Source organism: Mobula birostris, chromosome 4 (assembly GCF_030028105.1).
Source record: "Mobula birostris isolate sMobBir1 chromosome 4, sMobBir1.hap1, whole genome shotgun sequence".
In the NCBI taxonomy this organism is placed as follows: Eukaryota; Metazoa; Chordata; class Chondrichthyes; order Myliobatiformes; family Myliobatidae; genus Mobula; species Mobula birostris.
This window is the reverse complement of record NC_092373.1, coordinates 208,038,657-208,057,578: the sequence shown is the minus strand read 5'-3', so window position 1 is coordinate 208,057,578 and position 18,922 is coordinate 208,038,657. Positions and strand designations below refer to the sequence as shown.

The following is an 18,922-nucleotide window of genomic DNA, read 5'->3' as shown; positions in this document are numbered from 1 at the left end:
TGTCCTCTTGTAGGCTTATCTACATAAATTGAGGGGCTACCCTTTAGAACAGAGGTAAGGAGGATTTTTTGTTAGACAGAGTGGTGAATCTGTCACAGACTGCTGTGGATGCCAAGTCTGTGGGTGCATTTAAGGTGGAAGTTGATCATTTCCTGATCGGTTAGGGCATCAAAGGATATGGTGAGAATCGCCTAATTCTGCTCCTATACCTTATGGTCTAATCCATGCCTTCTCAACCTCAATTAAAAAAGCCTGCTTGCATTTACCCCATCTTAACCCCTCGTAATTTTGTAGACCTCTGTCAAATCTCCCCTCAATCTTCTATATTCCAAGGAATAAAGTCCTAACCTATTTATTCTTTCCATATAACTCAGGTCCTTCAGACCGGCAACATCCTTATAAACGTTTCTCTGTACTTTTTCAACCTTGTTTATATCTTCCCTGTAGGTAGATGACCAAAACTGCACACAATACCCCAAATTAGGCCTCACCAAAAGTCTTATACAACTTCAAAATAACATTACATCTCCTGTAGTCAATACATTGATTTATGAAGGCCAATGTGCCAAAAGCTCTCCTTACGACCCTTTCTGCCTGTGACACCACTTAGAATGAATTATGTACCTGTATTCCCAGATCCCTGTGTTCTACCACACTCTTCAATGCCCTACTGTTCACTGTGTAAGACCTACCCTGGTTGGTGCTACCGAGATGCAACACCTGACCTGGCCTGCTGAGTTCCTCCAGCATTTTGTGTGTGTCTCTGTACTCAGTAGGCTGACTGACGAAGGCCGAACAGCTTCCACGTCGCTCTGCCCATTTGTGATGGCATTTTCAGGGAACTGTACTGCGTTACCCTGATACGATCCCGGGGTGGGGCAGGGAATTGTATGGCGGCTTGTGATGTGAGATTTCTCTGCTGTTATAATGTGTTGATTAAGGGGGAACGTTGGAAGTAACTTCTAATCAAATATTTCAGTTAAAGTCAGCGGGGACGGTTTGCCGCAGGGCTGCTGGATCATGTGACCTCCCCGAATACTGCACGGGAGCTTCGGCATTCTGTCCTTCCAACGTTTACCGAGCAGACGGCTCCAGCTGCGAGAACGGCCACGCCTACTGTTACAACGGAATGTGCCAGTCCCACCAGGAGCAGTGCCAGATGCTGTGGGGCTCAGGTAGGGCTCTCTCCTTTACAACACTGTACGTTGGCCAGGTAGACTGAATACTACTGGAGCACACCAATGCATTGGGGCATGCGAGCGCTGCGGTTAGTGTCCTGCTATTGCAGCCCCAGTGCCCTGGATTCAATCCCCATTGCTGTCTGTAAGGAATCTGTCCATTCCTGCGGGGGTTTCCTCCAGGTGCTCTGGTTTCCTCCCACAGTCGAAGACGTACCGGTTTATAGGCTAATTGGTCACACGGTTGGAACTGGGCAGTGCAGGTTGATTGGGCCGGAAGGCCTGTTACTGTATTGTATCTAAATAAAAAGAATACCGTACCTGACAGCCTGTACCTTCATACATTGGAACACCGTTACTGGTCAGGATTCCGGTCTTTGGAGCCTGTTTTGGCAGGTCAGTCCAGTGAGCTGGATTCCCAGGACTCTATCAGTGCAGTGTGATATTGATATAGGAAAAAATTCCAAACGAATACACACCGAAACGAGTGACCTGTTACAGGACTCTGCCCCCATGTAGCGGGTGGCTTTATTGGGCTATGGCTCGTGTTATCGACAGCTTGACAGGACCCCCGTAAACCATCACATCAGGGACTCGTCCTCACACAGTTCTCACCCGCCATCACCCCCCCCCCACCGTAACAATCACATCAGAGGCTCGTCCTCACACTGTTCCCCTGCACCAACACTCCTGTTCTCCCTGTGCAAACAACTCTGCCCCCTGTCTGGGTCCATTCTGCCTGTCTCTGAGGTGTGGTGGGGTGGAACTGCCCATCTGTCAGCTCCCCTCAGGCCCCCACCGCCCATCATGTGTCAGTGGATTGGGGGGAATGATTGTGTGTGGATGGGGGGTGTAAACCCGTCACCCCTAATTTTCGATTCCCCAGTTATTGAATAAAGTCTCTGTGTTTACCTCTCAGTTTCCTTTGATCCAAGATATGAAATACAATGTAAACCCTCAAGTCCTGACACAATCTCGTAAAAGATTCTGCGCTTCACTTTATTGTCGCCAAACAATTGATACTAGGGCGTACAATCATCACAGCAATATTTGATTCTGTGCTTCGCACTCCCTGGAGTACAAATCGATAGTAAATATTAAAAAATTTAAATTATAAATCATAAATAGAAAAGGGAAAGTAAGGTAGTGCAAAAAAAACGGAGAGGCAGGTCCGGATATTTGGAGGGTATGGCCCAGATCCGGGTCAGGATCCGTTCAGCAGTCTTATCACAGTTGGAAAGTTTTCAAGCTTATTGACTTTCTTCCTATCAGGGTGACCGAAACCCTACCCGTCACTCCATGTGCCACTTCACCAGCCTGTCCCGTACGACTGTGACATACCAGCCTGTCCCGTACGACTGAGACATAACATCCCAGGTGCCTGAGTGATGAAGCACAGGTAAAGAGTAAAGGGCATGCAGTCCCTTGTTCCTCTCCCACACAGACTCCCTCCCCCTGCTGGGGAACCTCAAGCAGTATCTTCTGGGCGGGGGGGGGGAAGCTCTTGACGTTTTGGTCACGGCCGCGTTCCTAAAGCAGAGACTATGTTGATACGCGTGCCAGTATCCATTATGTCCTTCGCCCAACCCAACCCTTTCCAGTCTATCAGTCACCCTCAGACCGGCATGGGAAGTGAATACCAAGGCTTCCAGCAGATCGGTGAGCAGGGTTGCAAGTTCAAACTGCCTCTATGACCTTTCATCACAAGGGTTCTATTCAGATCTGAAGGGAGGGTGAATCTACTGTGGGGGTGTGGTGAACACAAGGGCACATCAGTCATCCCAGGAATGTGTGGGGGAGAGTCAGTGTGGGCACACAGGCATTACATGTGAAATTCCAGAAAAAAACCTGCAATTATGGGACACTGGGCCGGAACATGGTCACCAGCGACTATACACCGGGTCAGAATGGTGGTCACCAGAGGCCGTTCACTGGTTCAGAAAGGTGGTCATCAGAAGTTGGTCACTGGGTCCAAACAGTGGTCACCAGCAGCCATTCACTGGTTCAGAATGGTGGTCACCAGAGGCCTTCAGAACGGTGGTCACTAGCAATTGTTCAATGGGCTGGAACAGGGATCACCAGAGGCCAATCACAGGGCCAGAACGGGGATCACAAAAGGCCATTCAAGGTCTTTACTTATTTAGAGGTACAGTGTGGAACTGGCATTGCTGCCATGCTGCCCGGCAAACCTAGCCTAATCACGGGACAATTTACAAAGACCAATTAATCTGCTAACTGGTACGGCTTTGGACTGTGGGAGGAAACAGGAGCACCTAGAGGAAATCCATGCGCACGCAAGGAGAACAAACAACACACATCAAAGTTGCTGGTGAATGCAGCAGGCCAGGCAGCATCTCTAGGAAGAGGTACAGTCGATGTTTTTGGGCCGAGACCCTTCGTCGGGACTAACTGAAGGAAGAGTTAGTAAGAGATTTGAAAGTGGGAGAGAGAGGGGGAGATCCAAAATGATAGGAGAAGACAGGAGGGGGAGGGATGGAGCCAAGAGCTGGACAGGTGATTGGCAAAGGGGATATGAGAGGATCATGGGACAGGAGGGTTTTTTCACCCCCTCCCCCTTTTCCTGCTCCCTGGGCCTCCTGTCCCATGATCCTCTCGTATCCCTTTTGCCAATCACCTGTCCAGCTCTTGGCTCCATCCCTCCCCCTCCTGTCTTCTCCTATCATTTTGGATCTCCCCCTCCCCCTCCCACTTTCAAATCTCTTACTAACTCTTCCTTCAGTTAGTCCCGACGAAGAGTCTCGGCCCGAAATGTCGACTGTACCTCTTCCTAGAGATGCTGCCTAGCCTGCTGCATTCACCAGCAACTTTGATGTGTGTTGCTTGAATTTCCAGCATCTACAGAGTTCCTCGTGTTTAGGAGAACAAACAAACTCCTTTAAGAAGGCGGTGTATTTGAACTCCGATGCCCCAAGCTATAATTTCCTCATACTAAGCACTACTTATTAAACTCATTTGTAAGGCCAGTGATGTTGTGGGAATGGAACTGGACTCTCTCACGGTGGTGTCTGAAAAGAGGATGCTGTCTAAGTTGCATGCCATCTTGGACAATGTCTCCCATCCACTACATAATGTACTGGTTGGGTACAGGAGTACATTCAGCCAGAGACTCATTCCACCCAGATGCAGCACAGAGCGTCATAGGAAGTCATTCCTGCCTGTGACCATCAAACTTTACAACTCCTCCCTTAGAGGGTCAGACACCCTGAGCCGATAGGCTGGTCCTGGACTTATTTCATAATTTACTGGCATAATTTACATGTTACTATTTAACTATTTATGGTTCTAGTACTATTTAGTTATTTATGGTGCAACTGTAACAAAAACTAATTTTCCCCGGGATCAATAAAGTATGACTATGACTAGAAGACCCTGCAGTATCTGTATCACCAAGATCAGTTTTTCCCTCAGCTCAGGTGGGCTGTGTGAAGAGGCAGGAGGGAGACACACAGTTAGAGGGCAAAGGCTGTCTGGGCACGGCCAGGTATTGTGACAGGACATACTGCAGGAGTCTGTCTTCGCATTGGCACCATGATAGGAACAGAATTAAGCCACCTGGCCCATTGGGTCTGCTCCGCCATTACATCATGTCTGATTTATTATCCCTCTCTCAACCCCATTTTAATCCCACTTCCCACTCCCACTGGCCACCCATTTGAATCCCACTTCCCATTCCCACTGGCCACCCATTTGAATCCCACTTCCCATTCCCACTGGCCACCCATTTGAATCCCACTTCCCATTCCCAGTGGCCACCCATTTGAATCCCACTTCCCATTCCCACTGGCCACCCATTTGAATCCCACTTCCCATTCCCACTGGCTACCCATTTGAATCCCACTTCCCACTCCCACTGGCCACCCATTTGAATCCCACTTCCCATTCCCACTGGCCACCCATTTGAATCCCACTTCCCATTCCCACTGGCCACCCATTTGAATCCCACTTCCCATTCCCACTGGCCACCCATTTGAATTCCATTGCTTTTGCCTTCCTCACTACAGACTCAACCTACAAATTAACCTTTAGGAAATCCTGCACAATGTGAAAAGAATCGGTCCCAACACAAACCCCTGTGGAACACCACTAGTCACCAGCAGCCAGCCAGAAAAGGCTCCCTTTATTCCCACTCTTTGCCTCCGGCCAGTCAGCCACTGTTGTATCCATGCTGGAATCTTTTCCGTAACACCATAAGCGCATAGCTTGTTAAGCAGCCTCATGTGTGGCACTTTGCCTTCTGAAAATCCAAGTACACAACATCAACCGATTCTCATTGTCTATCCTGCTTGTTATTTCTTCAAAGAATTCCAACAGATTTGTCAGGCAATATTTTCCCTTGAGGAAACCATGCTAACTACAACCATGAGGTCAGACTAACTGGCCTATAGTTTCCTTTCTTCTGCCTCTCTCCTTCTTGAAGAGTGGAGTGACATTTGCAATTTTCCAGTCTTCTGGAAACATTCCAGAATCTAGTGATTCTTGAAAGATCATTATTAATGCCTTCACGATCTCTTCAGCCATCTCTTTCAGAACCCTGGGCTGTACACCATCTGGTCCAGGTGACTTATCTTCTCTCTGGTAACTTCATACACTTCCACCATACTGCTAGTGTCTTCCATAGTGAAGACAGATACAAAATACCTATTCATACTTCTGCCATTTTGTTGTCCCCCATTACTACCTCTCCAGCGTCATTTTCCAGCAGTCTGATATCTACTCTCATCTCTCTTTTACACTTTATGTATCTGAAGAAGCTTTTGGTATTCTCTTCAATATTGGCTAGCTTACTTTTGTTTCCATCTTTACCTTAATGACTTTTTAGTTCTTTCTGATGGGTTTTTAAAAGCTTCCCAATCCTACAACTTCCCTCTAATTTTTGCTCTATTATACAAGACCTCTCTTTGGCGTTTATGTTGGCTTTGACATCTTTTATTAGCTATGGTTGTGTCATCTTGCCTTCAGAATAGTTCTTCCTGTTTGGGATGTACATACCCTCTGCCTTCCGAAATGCTTCCAGAAATTCCAGCCATTGCTGCTCTGCCATCATCCCTGCCAGTGTTCTTTTCCAATCAATTCTGATCAACTCCTCTCTCATGCCTCTGTTACTCTCTTTACTCCACTATCATACTGATACTTCTGACTTTAGCTTCTCCTTCTCAAATGTCAGGGTGAATTTGATCATATTATGATCACTTCCTCTACGGGTTCTTTTACCTTAAGCTCTATAATCAATTCTGGTTCATTGCACAACATCCAATCCAGAATGACTGATCCACTAGTGGGCTCAACCATGAGCTGCTCTAAAAGGCCATCCTGACTTTGACTTATTTTATCATTAGTCTCCAAGCACCCCAGAACCTCATCCTTAATAATAGACCCTAACATTTTCCCAGCCACTGAGGTTAGACTAACTTGCCTATAATTTCTTTTCTTTTGCCTTCCTCCCTTCTTAAAGAGTGGAGTGACATTTGCAATTTTCCAGTCCTCCAGGACCATGCCAGAATCAAATAATTCTAGAAAGATCATGACTAATGCATAAGTTACCACTTCAGCAATCTCTCTCAGGACTCCAGGATGTAGTCCATCTGGTCCAGGTGATTTATCCACCTTAAGACCTTTGAGTTTGCCGAGCACTTTTTCCTTTGTAATAGCAATGGCACTCACTCCTGCTCCCTGACACCCTCAGACCTCTGGCACACTGCTAGTTCTTTCCACAGTGAAGACTGATGCAAAGTACCATTAAGTTCGTCTGCCATTTCTTTCTCCCCCCCCCATAACTACTTTGCCAGCATCAGTTTCTGGTGGTCCATATCCCTAAATGATGAATCCCCTATCTCCACAGCGTTCCTCTTCCCTTCTAGGTCACAGAGACAGACTCGGTGCCAGAGACCCAATCACTGACTTTCCTCTGGTCATCGCCCCCAACACTATCCAAAGACAGTAGACACTCTTTAAGAAGGGAGAAAGACAAAAGAAAGGAAATTATAGGCTAGTTAGCCTAATCTCAGTGGTTGGGAAAGTGTTGGAATCTATTATTAAGGATGAGGTATCGAGGCACTTGAAGACTAATGATAAAATAAGTCAAAGTTGGCATGGTTTCTGTAAAGGAAAATCTTGCCTGACAAATCTGTTAGAGTTCTTCAAGAAAGTAACAAGGGTGGACAAAGGAGAGGCAGTGAATGTCATTTACTTAGCTTTTCAGAAAGCATTTGATAAGGTGCCACACATGAGGCTGCTTAACAAGATGAAATCCTGTGGTGTTACAGGAAAGGTACTGGCATGGATAGAGGAATGGTTGACTGGCAGGAGGCAATGAGAGGGAATAAAAGGGGGCCTTTTGTGATTGGCTTCCAGTGGCTACTGGTGTTCCTCAGGGGTCAGTATTGGGACTGCTGCTTTTCACATTGTTTGTCATTGATTTAGATAGTGGAATTGATGGCTTTGTTACAAAGTTTGCGGATGATGCGAAGATAGGTGGAGGGGTAGGTAGTGCTGAGAAAGCAATGTGATTGCAGCAGGACTTAGACAAATTGGAAGAATGGGCAAAAAGTGGTAGATGGAATACAGTGTTGGGAAATGTATGATGATGCATTTTGGTAAAAGGAACAATAGTGCAGACTGTTATCTAAATGGGGAGAAGGTTCAAATATCAGACGTGCAGAGGGACTTGGGAGTCCTCGTGCAAGACTCCCAGAAGGTTAATTTACTGGTTGAGTCTGTGGTAAAGAAGGCAAATGTAATGAATGTATTAATTTCAAGCGGAGTAGAATATAAAAGCAAGGAGATAATGCTGAGGCTTTATAAGGCACTAGTCAGGTTGCAGTTGGAGTATTGTCAATAGTTTTGGGCCTTCTATCTCTGAAAAGATGTGTTGTTATTGGAGAGGTTCCCAAGGATAATTCCAGGAATGAAGGGGTTAACATATGAGGAGCGTTTGGCAGCTGTGGGCCTGTACTCATTGGAATTTAGAAGAATGCAGGGGGATCTCATTGAAACCTACCGAATGTTGGAAGGACTAGATAAGGTGGATGTGGAGAGGATGTTTTCTCTGGTAGGGGTGTCCTGAACTAGAGGGCACAGCCTCAAAATTGAGGGGTGACCTTTTATAACAGAGGGAAGGAGGAATTTTTTTTGCCAGAGGGTAATGAGTCTGTGGAATGCTGTGCCACAGACTGCGGTGAAGGCCAAGTCTGTAGGTATACATAAAGTGAAAATTGATCATTTCCTGATCGGTCAGAGCATCAAAAGGATATGGTGAGAAGGCATGTGTATGGGGTTGAGTGGGATCTGGGATCAGCCATGATGGAATGGTGGAGCATACTCGATGGGCTGAATGGCCTAATTCTGCTCCTGTGTCTTATGGACTCACTTAGCCCCCTTAGTCTCTGCCTTTTCTTGCCGAAGCCCGTTGAGCTAAATCTTATCACAAACAAGAGAAAATCTGCAGATGCTGGAAATCTGAGCAACACACACAAAATGCTGGAGGAACTCAGCAGGCCAGGCAGCATCTAGGAAAAGAGCAGGACGAAGGGTTTCAGCCCGAAACGTCAACTGTACTCCTCTCCATAAATGCTGCTTGGCCTGCTGAGTTTCTCCAGCATTTTGGGGTGTTGCTTAGGCCAAATCTTGACCACTGTCAACACTGGCCCACTCACAAAATGGCCACTTTGCTTACACTTCCCTTTTATTTATTGGCTGAAAAAAGTCTCACACCAGCAAGACTTGCTTTTTTGAAATGACTCCTGCCTTGTAATATGTCACTCTCACACTCGTTGCTTCAAAAAATGACTCACTCCCAAAAAGATTTGCAGCTTTCAAATGGCTCCTGTCCTGTGGAAGAGGCAGAGTGTCAGAGGGCAAGGACTGTGTCCAGGAAGGCCAGATAGAAAGGGGCACAAGGGGCAGGTTTTTCACATGGACGGTGGTGGGCAATGCTCCCTCTAATTTGTAATGACCAGTGGGCGCAAAAATCTTGTGCTGTGCAATTTTTTTGCCCTGCAACAACAACATGTGCACACTGATTAATTTCTTCAATAAAAATAGCATAATTCTGGAATCTACAAACAAATCATCACCAACTCCATGTTGTCAACACCATCTGCATCAGAAACCGGAAAAGGAAATGTGGTTGTGTACGATCATGAAATATACTTAACATGGCGTTGAGGTAGAGGGTGATAACCTTTTGTACATAGAACATAAAACAGACGTTTACAGCACATTACGGGCCCTTCGGCCCACAATACTGGTGCTGACGATGTAACCTACTCTAGAATTTTCCTTCTGCATAGCCCTCTATATTTCTGAGCTCCATGTACCTATCTAAAAGTCTCTTAAAAGACCCTATTGTATCTGCCTCCACTGATATCTCCTCTGTACCTACTTCCAAGCACCTTAAAACTATGCCCACTCACGTTAGCCATTTCAGTCTTGGAAAAAAGCCTCTGACTATCCACATGATCAATGCCTCTCATCATCTTGTACGCCTCTCATCATCTTGTACACCTCTATCATGTCACCTCTCATCCTCCGTCACTCCAATCCGAGTTCGCTCAATCTATTCTCATAAGGGATGCTCCCCAATCCAGGCAACGTCCTTGTAAATCTCCTCTGCACCCTCGCTATAGTATCCCCATCCTTCCTGTAGTGAGGCGACCAGAACTGAACACAATACTCCAAGTGGGGTCCAACCAGAGTCTTGTAAGGCTGTGTTTAAATTCCTTTGTGCTGTAATATTAACTGATATGTACACACCTTGTGGGGAGCATTGGTGGGGGTATGTAGAACAAGATACCAGAAGAAGCGGCAGATTGAACAGGTCACAGGTAGGACTAACTCAGTGGGGCAACTGGGCTAGCATGAATGAGAGGGACAGATGGGCCTGCTCCTGTGCTGTATCACCCTGTGCCTATAATAGTGTTCCATCGCACGGGGATGTGTGCGGTATCACTGTCCCACTGCAGGGACAGGAGTTTGCAGTACGTCCTGTCACACTACTGTAGTGAATGAGGTCAGACTGACTGGCCTGTCGCTCCCTGCTTTGTCTTTGCTGCCCTTCTCGTATAAAGATACAATGTTACCCACATTACCCTTCTGATCTCCCAGTACCCAGCAAGTGTATAAAAATCTCTGCCAAGGTCACAGCAGTCTCCTCCTTTGCATCCTTGCACGTACATCGAGGGGTGTGAGGCTGTCTGCTCTGTCTGGTTTTAATGTCTCCATTTTCCAGGTGCCCAGCCTGCCCCACCAGCCTGCTTCGAAGCTGTTAACGCTGCTGGCAATGAGTACGGCAACTGTGGCAAGCACGGAGATGGGACCTTTGTTAAGTGTTCCAGTGGGTGAGTGTGGGGGAGAGGGGGGACAGGAATGGTTTTCCCTCTGTTACACCCGACCGAGCCCCCACAAGTTCCTGCTCCATTCCCCAATGAATACCCCACCTCAGAGAGAGCAGCAGGGCGTGCATCACAGCAGGAGTCAGGGACGGAGCACAGTGGTTACCATGATGCCAGCAATCCGTGTTCAAGCCCACTGCTGTCGACGTTTGTATGTTCGCCCATGACCATGTGGGTTTCCTCCGGGTGCTCCAGTTTCTTCTGGCAGTATGACATAGTAAGTTGTGGGCACCCCTCTCAACAACAGGTCTGTCACTCTGGATAGTGTCGGGGTGGGGGTGACCTAACAGAGGAAAGTCACAGTGGTCGGGTCTCTGGGACCGAGTCTGGCTCTGTGACTCAGAAGAGAAGGGGGGAGATAGGGGATTTGCTCGGTGTACGAGAACGAGATTCCCGGATGTTATGTTGCCTCCCGAGTGCCAGGGTCTGGGATATCTCGGATTGAGTCCTCAGCATTCTTAATTGGGAGGGTGAACAGCCAGAAGTCGTGGTCTACGTAGGTACTAATGACATGGGTAGGACGAGTGTCGAGGTTCTGCGTAGGGAGTTCAGGGAGTTGGGTGCTAAGTTAAAGGGCAGGACCTCCAGGGTTGTGATCTCAGGATTGCTACCTGTGCCACGTGCTAGTGAGGCCAGAACTAGGAAGATTATACAGTTTAATACGTGGCTAAGGAGTTGGTGTAGGAGGGAAGGCATAAGATTTTTGGATCTTTGGGCTCCTTTCCAGGGAATCTGGGACCTGTACAGAAGGGGCAGTTTGCACCTGTACTGGAGGGGACTAATATCCTAGCGGGAAGGTTTGATAATGCTGCACAGTGGGGCTTAAACTAGAGTTGCAGGAGATGGGAAACCGAGTGCCAGAACAGTTAGTGGGGAGGTTGTGGAGGCAGATGTTGGTAAGGTCTCAAACAAAGTTAGGAATCAAAGGGTTGAGCATGGTGTGACTCGTGCGACTGCATATATTTCAATACAAGGAGTATCGTAGGAAAGGCGGATAATAGTGCTGAAGATGAGGCAACGTGTAGTGAGGAGAGGCTGTTGACAGGGCAAAATTGCAGTCAGTGGCATGAGTTGAAATGTAAAAAGGTGACAAAATCGAAAAGGGTGAATAGAGGACTGAAGGTATTGTATAGTTCACAGAATAAGGTGGATGAACTTGCACCACAGTGGCAGATTGGCAGATATGGTGTTGCAGGCATCACTGAATCATGGCTGAAAGAAAATTATAGTTGTGAGCTTAATGTCCAAGGGTACACATTGTATCGAATTGATAAGTGGTGGTGTGGCTCTGTTGGTAAGAGATGGAATTACATCTTTGGAAAGAGGTGACGTGGGGTCAGAGAAAGTCGAATCTTTGCGGGTGGAGTTAAGAAACTGCAAGGGTAAAAAAAACATTATTGGAATCATATATAGGCCTCCAAATAGTAGCCAAGATGTGGGGCTGAGATTGCAAAGGGAGCTGGAAAGGGCATGTAATAAGGGTAATGTCACAATTGTAATGGGGGACTTCACTATGCAAGGGCATTGGGAAAATCAGGTTGGTGTTGCATCGCAAGAGAGGGAATTTGTAGAATATCTATGAGGTGGCTTTTTGGAGCAGCTTGTGTTCAAGCCTAGCAGGGGAAAAGCTGTCTTAGATTGGGTGTTGTGTAATAACCCAGATCTTATTAGGGAGCTTAACATAAAGGGGCCCTCAGGAGGCAGTGAAGATAATATGATTGAATTCATAGAAACATAGAAACATAGAAAATAGGTGCAGGAGTAGGCCATTCAGCCCTTCGAGCCTGCACCTATTTTCTATGTTTCTATGAATTCAATCATATTATCTTCATTGCCTCCTGGGGGTCCCTTTATGTTAAGCTCCCTAATAAGATCTGGGTTATTACACAACACCCAATCTAAGACAGCTTTTTCTCCCTAATAATTCATACTGCAATTTGAGAGGGAGAAGCAAAACTCACATGTATCAGTATCGCCACACACATCAAAGTTGCTGGTAAACGCAGCAGGCCAGGCAGCATCTCTAGGAAGAGGTACAGTCGAAGGGTCGTCAGAACAAAGGGTCTCGGCCTGAAACGTCGACTGTACCTCTTCCTAGAGATGCTGCCTGGCCTGCTGCGTTCACCAGCAACTTTGATGTGTGTTGCTTGAATTTCCAGCATCTGCAGAATTCCTGTTGTTTGTATCAGTATCGCAATGGAATAAAGGGAATTACAGAGGCCTGAGAGAGGAGCTTGCTCAGGTGGATCAGAGGGGGATACTGGCGGGGATGACGGCAGAACACAGGGGCTGAAGTTTCCAGGAATAGTTCACAAGGCGCAGGATAAAGAAATCCCACAGAAGTTGTTTTCAAACGGCAGAGTGAGGCAACTGTGGCTGACAAGGGAAATAAAGGGCTGCGTAAAAGCCAAGGACTTAACCCAGATAAGTATGAAGTGGTTCATTTTGGTAGGTCAAATATGATGGCAGAATATAGTATTAATAGTAAGACTGTTGGCAGTGTGGAGGATCAGAGGGATCTTGGGGTCCGAGACCATAGGACACTCAAAGCTACTACGCAGGTTGACTCTGTGGTTAAGAAGGCATACAGTGTATTGGCCTTCATCAATCGTGGGATTGAGTTCAAGAGCCGAGAGGTAATGTTGCAGCTATATAGGGCCCTGGTCAGACCCCACTTGGGGTACTGTGCTCAGTTCTGGTCATCTCACTACAGAAAGAATTTGGAAACCATAGAAAGGGTGCAGAGGAGATTTACAAGGATGTTGCCTGGATTGGGGAGCATGCCTTATGAGAATTGGTTGAGTGAACTCGGCCTTTTCTCCTTGGAGCGACGGAGGATGAGAGGTGACCTGATAGAGGTGTATAAGATAATGAGAGGCATTGATCATGTGGATAGTCAGAGGTTTTTTCCCAGGGCTGAAATGACTAGCATGAGAGGGCACAGTTTTAAACATAGAAACCTACAGCAAGGGTAAAAATACCTTGATGGGAGTTGTACACAGAGCCCCAAACAGTAGTATGGATGTGGCCTACAAATTACAACGGGAGATAGAAAATGTTACAATAGGGCAATTTTACAGTAGTCAAGGGGGGAACTTCAATATGCAGGTAGATTGGATTCCAAGAGGGGGAATTTCTAGAATGCCTACGAGATGGCTTTTTAGAGCAGTTCGTGGTTGAGCCCACTAGGGGATCAGCTATTCTGGATTGGGTGTTGTGCAATGAACTATAATTTATCAGAGAGCTCAAGGTAAAAGAACATTTAGGGGAGAAGGGAACATAATATGATCAAACTCACCCTGAAATTTGAGAGGGAGAAGCTAGGTGTATCAGATATATCAGTATTACAGGGAATTACAGAGGCATGAGAGAAGAGTTGGCCAGAATTGATTGGAAAGAACACTAGCAGGGTTGATAGCAGAACCACAATGGCTGGAGGTTCTGGAAGCAATTCAGAAGGCATAGGGTATTTATAAGGGAGGTCAAAGCCAAAGAGAGCTCATATAACGGAGCAAAAATTAGTGGGAAGTTAGAGGATTGGGAAGTTTTTAAATACAAACAGAAGGCAACTAAAAAGCCATTAAGAAGGTAAAGATGGAATGTGAAAGTAAGCTAGCCAGTAATACTAAAGTGGATACCAGAAGTTTCTTCAGATATATAAAGTGTAAAAGAGGGGTGAGAGTTGTTATCGTACCATTAGAAAACGATGCTGGAGAGGTAGTAATGGGGTGCAAGGAAATGGCAGATGAACTGAATAAGTATTTTGCATCGTTCTTCACTGTGGAAGACACCGTCAATTTCCAGGCGTCAGGGGTCATGAAGTGTTTGAAGTTACCATATTAGGAGTTGTGGGGATGACTTACAGCGGACTGAAACACTTGAGCATATAGACATTAAGAAAGAGGATGTGCTGGAGGTTTTGAAAAGCATTAAGTTAGATAAGTCACCAGGACTGGATGAAATGTACCCCAGGCTATTGTGAGAAGTAAGGGAGGAGATTGTTGAACCTCTTGTAATGATCTTTGCATCACCAATAGGGATGGGAGAAGTACCAGAAGATTGGAAAGTTACAAATGTTGTTCCCTTGTTCAAGAAAGGGAGTAGAGATAACCCAGGAAATTACAGACCAGTGAGTCTGACTTAAATGGTGGGCAAGTTGTCAGAGAAGATTCTAAGAGGCAAGATTTATGAGCATGTAAAAGCTTTTATAGATATGTAAAAAGGAAAAGACTGGTAAAGACAAATGTAGGTCCCCTGCAGACAGAAACAGGTGAATTGATTATGGGGAGCAAGGACATGGCAGACCAATTGAATAATTACTTTGGTTCTGTCTTCACTAAGGAGGACATAAATAATCTTCCAGAAATAGTAGGGGACAGAGGGTCCAGTGAGATGGAGGAACTGAGCGAAATACATGTTAGTAGGGAAGTGGTGTTAGGTAAATTGAAGGGATTGAAGGCAGATAAATCCCCAGGGCCAGATGGTCTGCATCCCAGGGTGCTTAAGGAAGTAGCCCAAGAAATAGTGGATGCATTAGTGATAATTTTTCAAAACTCGTTAGATTCTGGACTAGTTCCTGAGGATTGGAGGGTGGCTAATGTAACTCCACTTTTTAAAAAAGGAGGGAGAGAGAAACCGGGGAATTATAGACCGGTTAGCCTAACGTCGGTGGTGGGGAAACTGCTGGAGTCAGTTATCAAGGATGTGATAACAGCACATTTGGAAAGCGGTGAAATGATCGGACAAAGTCAGCATGGATTTGTGAAAGGAAAATCATGTCTGATGAATCTCATAGAATTTTTTGAGGATGTAACTAGTCAAGTGGATAGGGGAGAACCAGTGGATGTGGTATATTTGGATTTTCAGAAGGCTTTTGACAAGGTCCCACACAGGAGATTAGTGTGCAAACTTAAAGCACACGGTATTGGGGGTATGGTATTGGTGTGGATGGAGAGTTGGTTAGCAGACAGGAAGCAAAGAGTGGGAATAAACGGGACCTTTTCAGAATGGCAGGCGGTGACTAGTGGGGTACCGCAAGGCTCAGTGCTGGGACCCCAGTTGTTTACAATATATATTAATGACTTGGATGAGGGAATTAAATGCAGCATCTCCAAGTTTGCGGATGACACGAAGCTGGGTGGCAGCGTTAGCTGTGAGGAGGATGCTAAGAGGATGCAGGGTGACTTGGATAGGTTGGGTGAGTGGGCAAATTCATGGCAGATGCAATTTAATGTGGATAAATGTGAAGTTATCCACTTTGGTGGCAAAAATAGGAAAACAGATTATTATCTGAATGGTGGCCGATTAGGAAAAGGGGAGGTGCAACGAGACCTGGGTGTCATTATACACCAGTCATTGAAAGTGGGCATGCAGGTACAGCAGGCGGTGAAAAAGGCGAATGGTATGCTGGCATTTATAGCGAGAGGATTCGAGTACAGGAGCAGGGAGGTACTACTGCAGTTGTACAAGGCCTTGGTGAGACCACACCTGGAGTATTGTGTGCAGTTTTGGTCCCCTAATCTGAGGAAAGACATCCTTGCCATAGAGGGAGTACAAAGAAGGTTCACCAGATTGATTCCTGGGATGGCAGGACTTTCATATGAAGAAAGACTGGATGAACTGGGCTTGTACTCATTGGAATTTAGAAGATTGAGGGGGGATCTGATTGAAACGTATAAGATCCTAAAGGGATTGGACAGGCTAGATGCAGGAAGATTGTTCCCGATGTTGGGGAAGTCCAGAACGAGGGGTCACAGTTTGAGGATAGAGGGGAAGCCTTTTAGGACCGAGATTAGGAAAAACTTCTTCACACAGAGAGTGGTGAATCTGTGGAATTCTCTGCCACAAGAAACAGTTGAGGCCAGTTCATTGGCTATATTTAAGAGGGAGTTAGATATGGCCCTTGTGGCTATGGGGGTCAGGGGGTATGGAGGGAAGGCTGGGGCGGGGTTCTGAGTTGGATGATCAGCCATGATCATAATAAATGGCGGTGCAGGCTCGAAGGGCCGAATGGCCTACTCCTGCACCTATTTTCTATGTTTCTATGTTTCTATTTCGAGAGACTTAATCTGATTAGGAATAGTCAGCATGGCTTTGTCAAGGGTAGGTAGTGCCTTACGAGCCTGATTGAATTCTTTGGGGATGTGACTAAACACATTGATGAAGTTAGAGCAGTGGATGTAGTGTATATGGATTTCAGTAAGACACTTGATAAGATTCCCCATGCAAGGCTCCTTCAGAAACTAAGGAGACATGGGATCCAAGGAGACCTTGCTTTGTGGATCCAGAATTGGCTTGCCCACAGAAGGCAAAGGGCGGTTGTAGATGGTTCCTATTCTGCATGGAGGTCGGTGACCAGTGGTGTTCCACAGGGATCTGTTCTGGGACCCCTCCTCTTTGTGATTTTTATAAATGACCTGGATGAAGAAGTAGAAGGGTGAGTTAGTAAGTTTGCTGAGGACACAAAATTTGGGGTGTTGTGGATAGTCTGGAAGGTTGTCAGAGGTTACAGCGGGACATCGATAGGATGCAGAACTGGGCTGAAAAGTGGCAGATGGAGTTCAACCCAGATAAGTGTGAGGTGGTTCATTTTGATAGGTCCAATTTGAAGACAGAATATGATACTAATGGTAAGACTCTTGGCAGTGTGGAGGATCTAAGAGATCTTGGAGTCCATGTCGATAGGACACTCAAACCTGCTGCGCAGGTTGACTCTATTGTTAAGAAGGCATATGGTGCGTTGGCATTCATCAACAGTGGGATTGAATTTAAGAGCCGTGAGGTAATGTTACAGCTATATAAGACCTTGGTCAGACCCCACTTGGAGTACTGTGTTCAGTTCTGGTCACCTCACTACAGGAAGGATGTGGATACTATAGAGAGTGCAGAGGAGATTTACCACAATGTTGCCTGGATTGGAGAACATATCTTATGAGAATAGGTTGAGTGAACTCGGCCTTTTCTCCTTGGAGTGACAGAGGATGAGGTGACCAGATAGAGATGTATAAGATAATGAGAGGCATTGATCGTGTGGATAGCCAGAGGCTTTTTCCCAGGGCTGAAATGACTAGCACGAGAGGGCACAGTTTTAAGATGCTTGGAAATAGGTAGCGAGGGTATGTCAGTGTTAAGTTTTTCACGCAGAGAGTGGTGGGTGCGAGGAATGCACTGCCAGTGACAGTGGTGGAAGCTGATACAATAGGGTCTTTTAAGAGCCTCTTAGATCGGTACATGGAGCTTAGAAAAATAGAGGCTTTGCACTAGGGAAATTCTAGACAGTTTGTAGAGTAGGTTACATGGTTGGCACAACGTTGTGGGCCTGTAATGAGCTGTAGATTTCTATGTTCTATAAAACCAAGGATGTAATGTTGAGACTTTATAAGGCACTGGTGAGGCCTCACTTGGAGTATTGTGCGCAGTTTTGAGCCCTTTAGAAAGGATGTGCTAAAACTGGAGAAAATTCAAAGGAAGTTCATGAAAATGATTCCAGGATTGGATGTTGTCATATGAAGAGCGTTTGATGGCTCTGGACCTGTATTCACCGCAATTCAGAAGAATGAGGGGTGACCTCATTGAAACCTATCGAATGGTGAAAAGCCTTGATAGAGTGGATGTGGAGAGGATGATTCCAATGGTGAGAGGGTCTAAGACCAGAGGACATAGCCTTACAACAGTAGGGCATCCTTTAAGATCGGAGATGAGGAGGGAGAGACTGGTGAATCTGTGGAATTTTTTGCCACAGGCAGCTATGGAGGCCAAGTCTGTATGTATATTTAAGGCAGATGTTGATAATTCTTGATTGGACAGGGCATGAAGAGATATGTAGATTCAGGCTGAGAGGAAAATGATGAAATGGTGGAGCAGACTCGATGAGCCAAATTGCCTAATTCTGCTACCATATCTTCCGGTCTTATTTTGAAAGGCTACGATAGAGTGGATGTAGGAGGATGTTTCCTGTAGTGTGGGGAGTCCAGGACCAGAGGGCACAACCTCAGAATAGAGGGACGTCCACTGGGACCGCATGTGAAGTTTACTGACACATGCCAGTGATAATAATTCTGATTCTGATTCTGAAATGAGGAGGAATTTCTTTTGCCAGAGGGTGGTAAATCTGTGGAATTCGTTGCCACAGGTGCCTGTGGAGGTCAAGTCATTGAGTGTATATAAAGCAGAGGTTCTTGATTGGACAGGGCATGAAAGCTTATGGGGAGAAGGCAGGGGAATAGGACAGAGAGGGAAGGAACAGCTATGATCAAATGGAGGAACAGATTCAATGGGCCGAATGCCTAATTCTGCTCCAATGTCTTTGGGGCAAATAAAGCTAATCTTTATTTC

General features: G+C 46.1%; 1 protein-coding gene across 1 annotated transcript in view; it reads left to right on the top strand.

Moving 5' to 3' along the window:
* Positions 1 to 18,922, top strand: part of LOC140196915 (disintegrin and metalloproteinase domain-containing protein 33-like) — a 125,454-nt gene that overhangs the window by 63,802 nt on the left and 42,730 nt on the right. The window contains exons 14-15 of the mRNA XM_072256851.1: positions 980 to 1,175; positions 10,426 to 10,534. Coding sequence (XP_072112952.1) covers positions 980 to 1,175; positions 10,426 to 10,534 — 305 coding nt within the window. The remainder of the gene's footprint in view (positions 1 to 979; positions 1,176 to 10,425; positions 10,535 to 18,922) is intronic.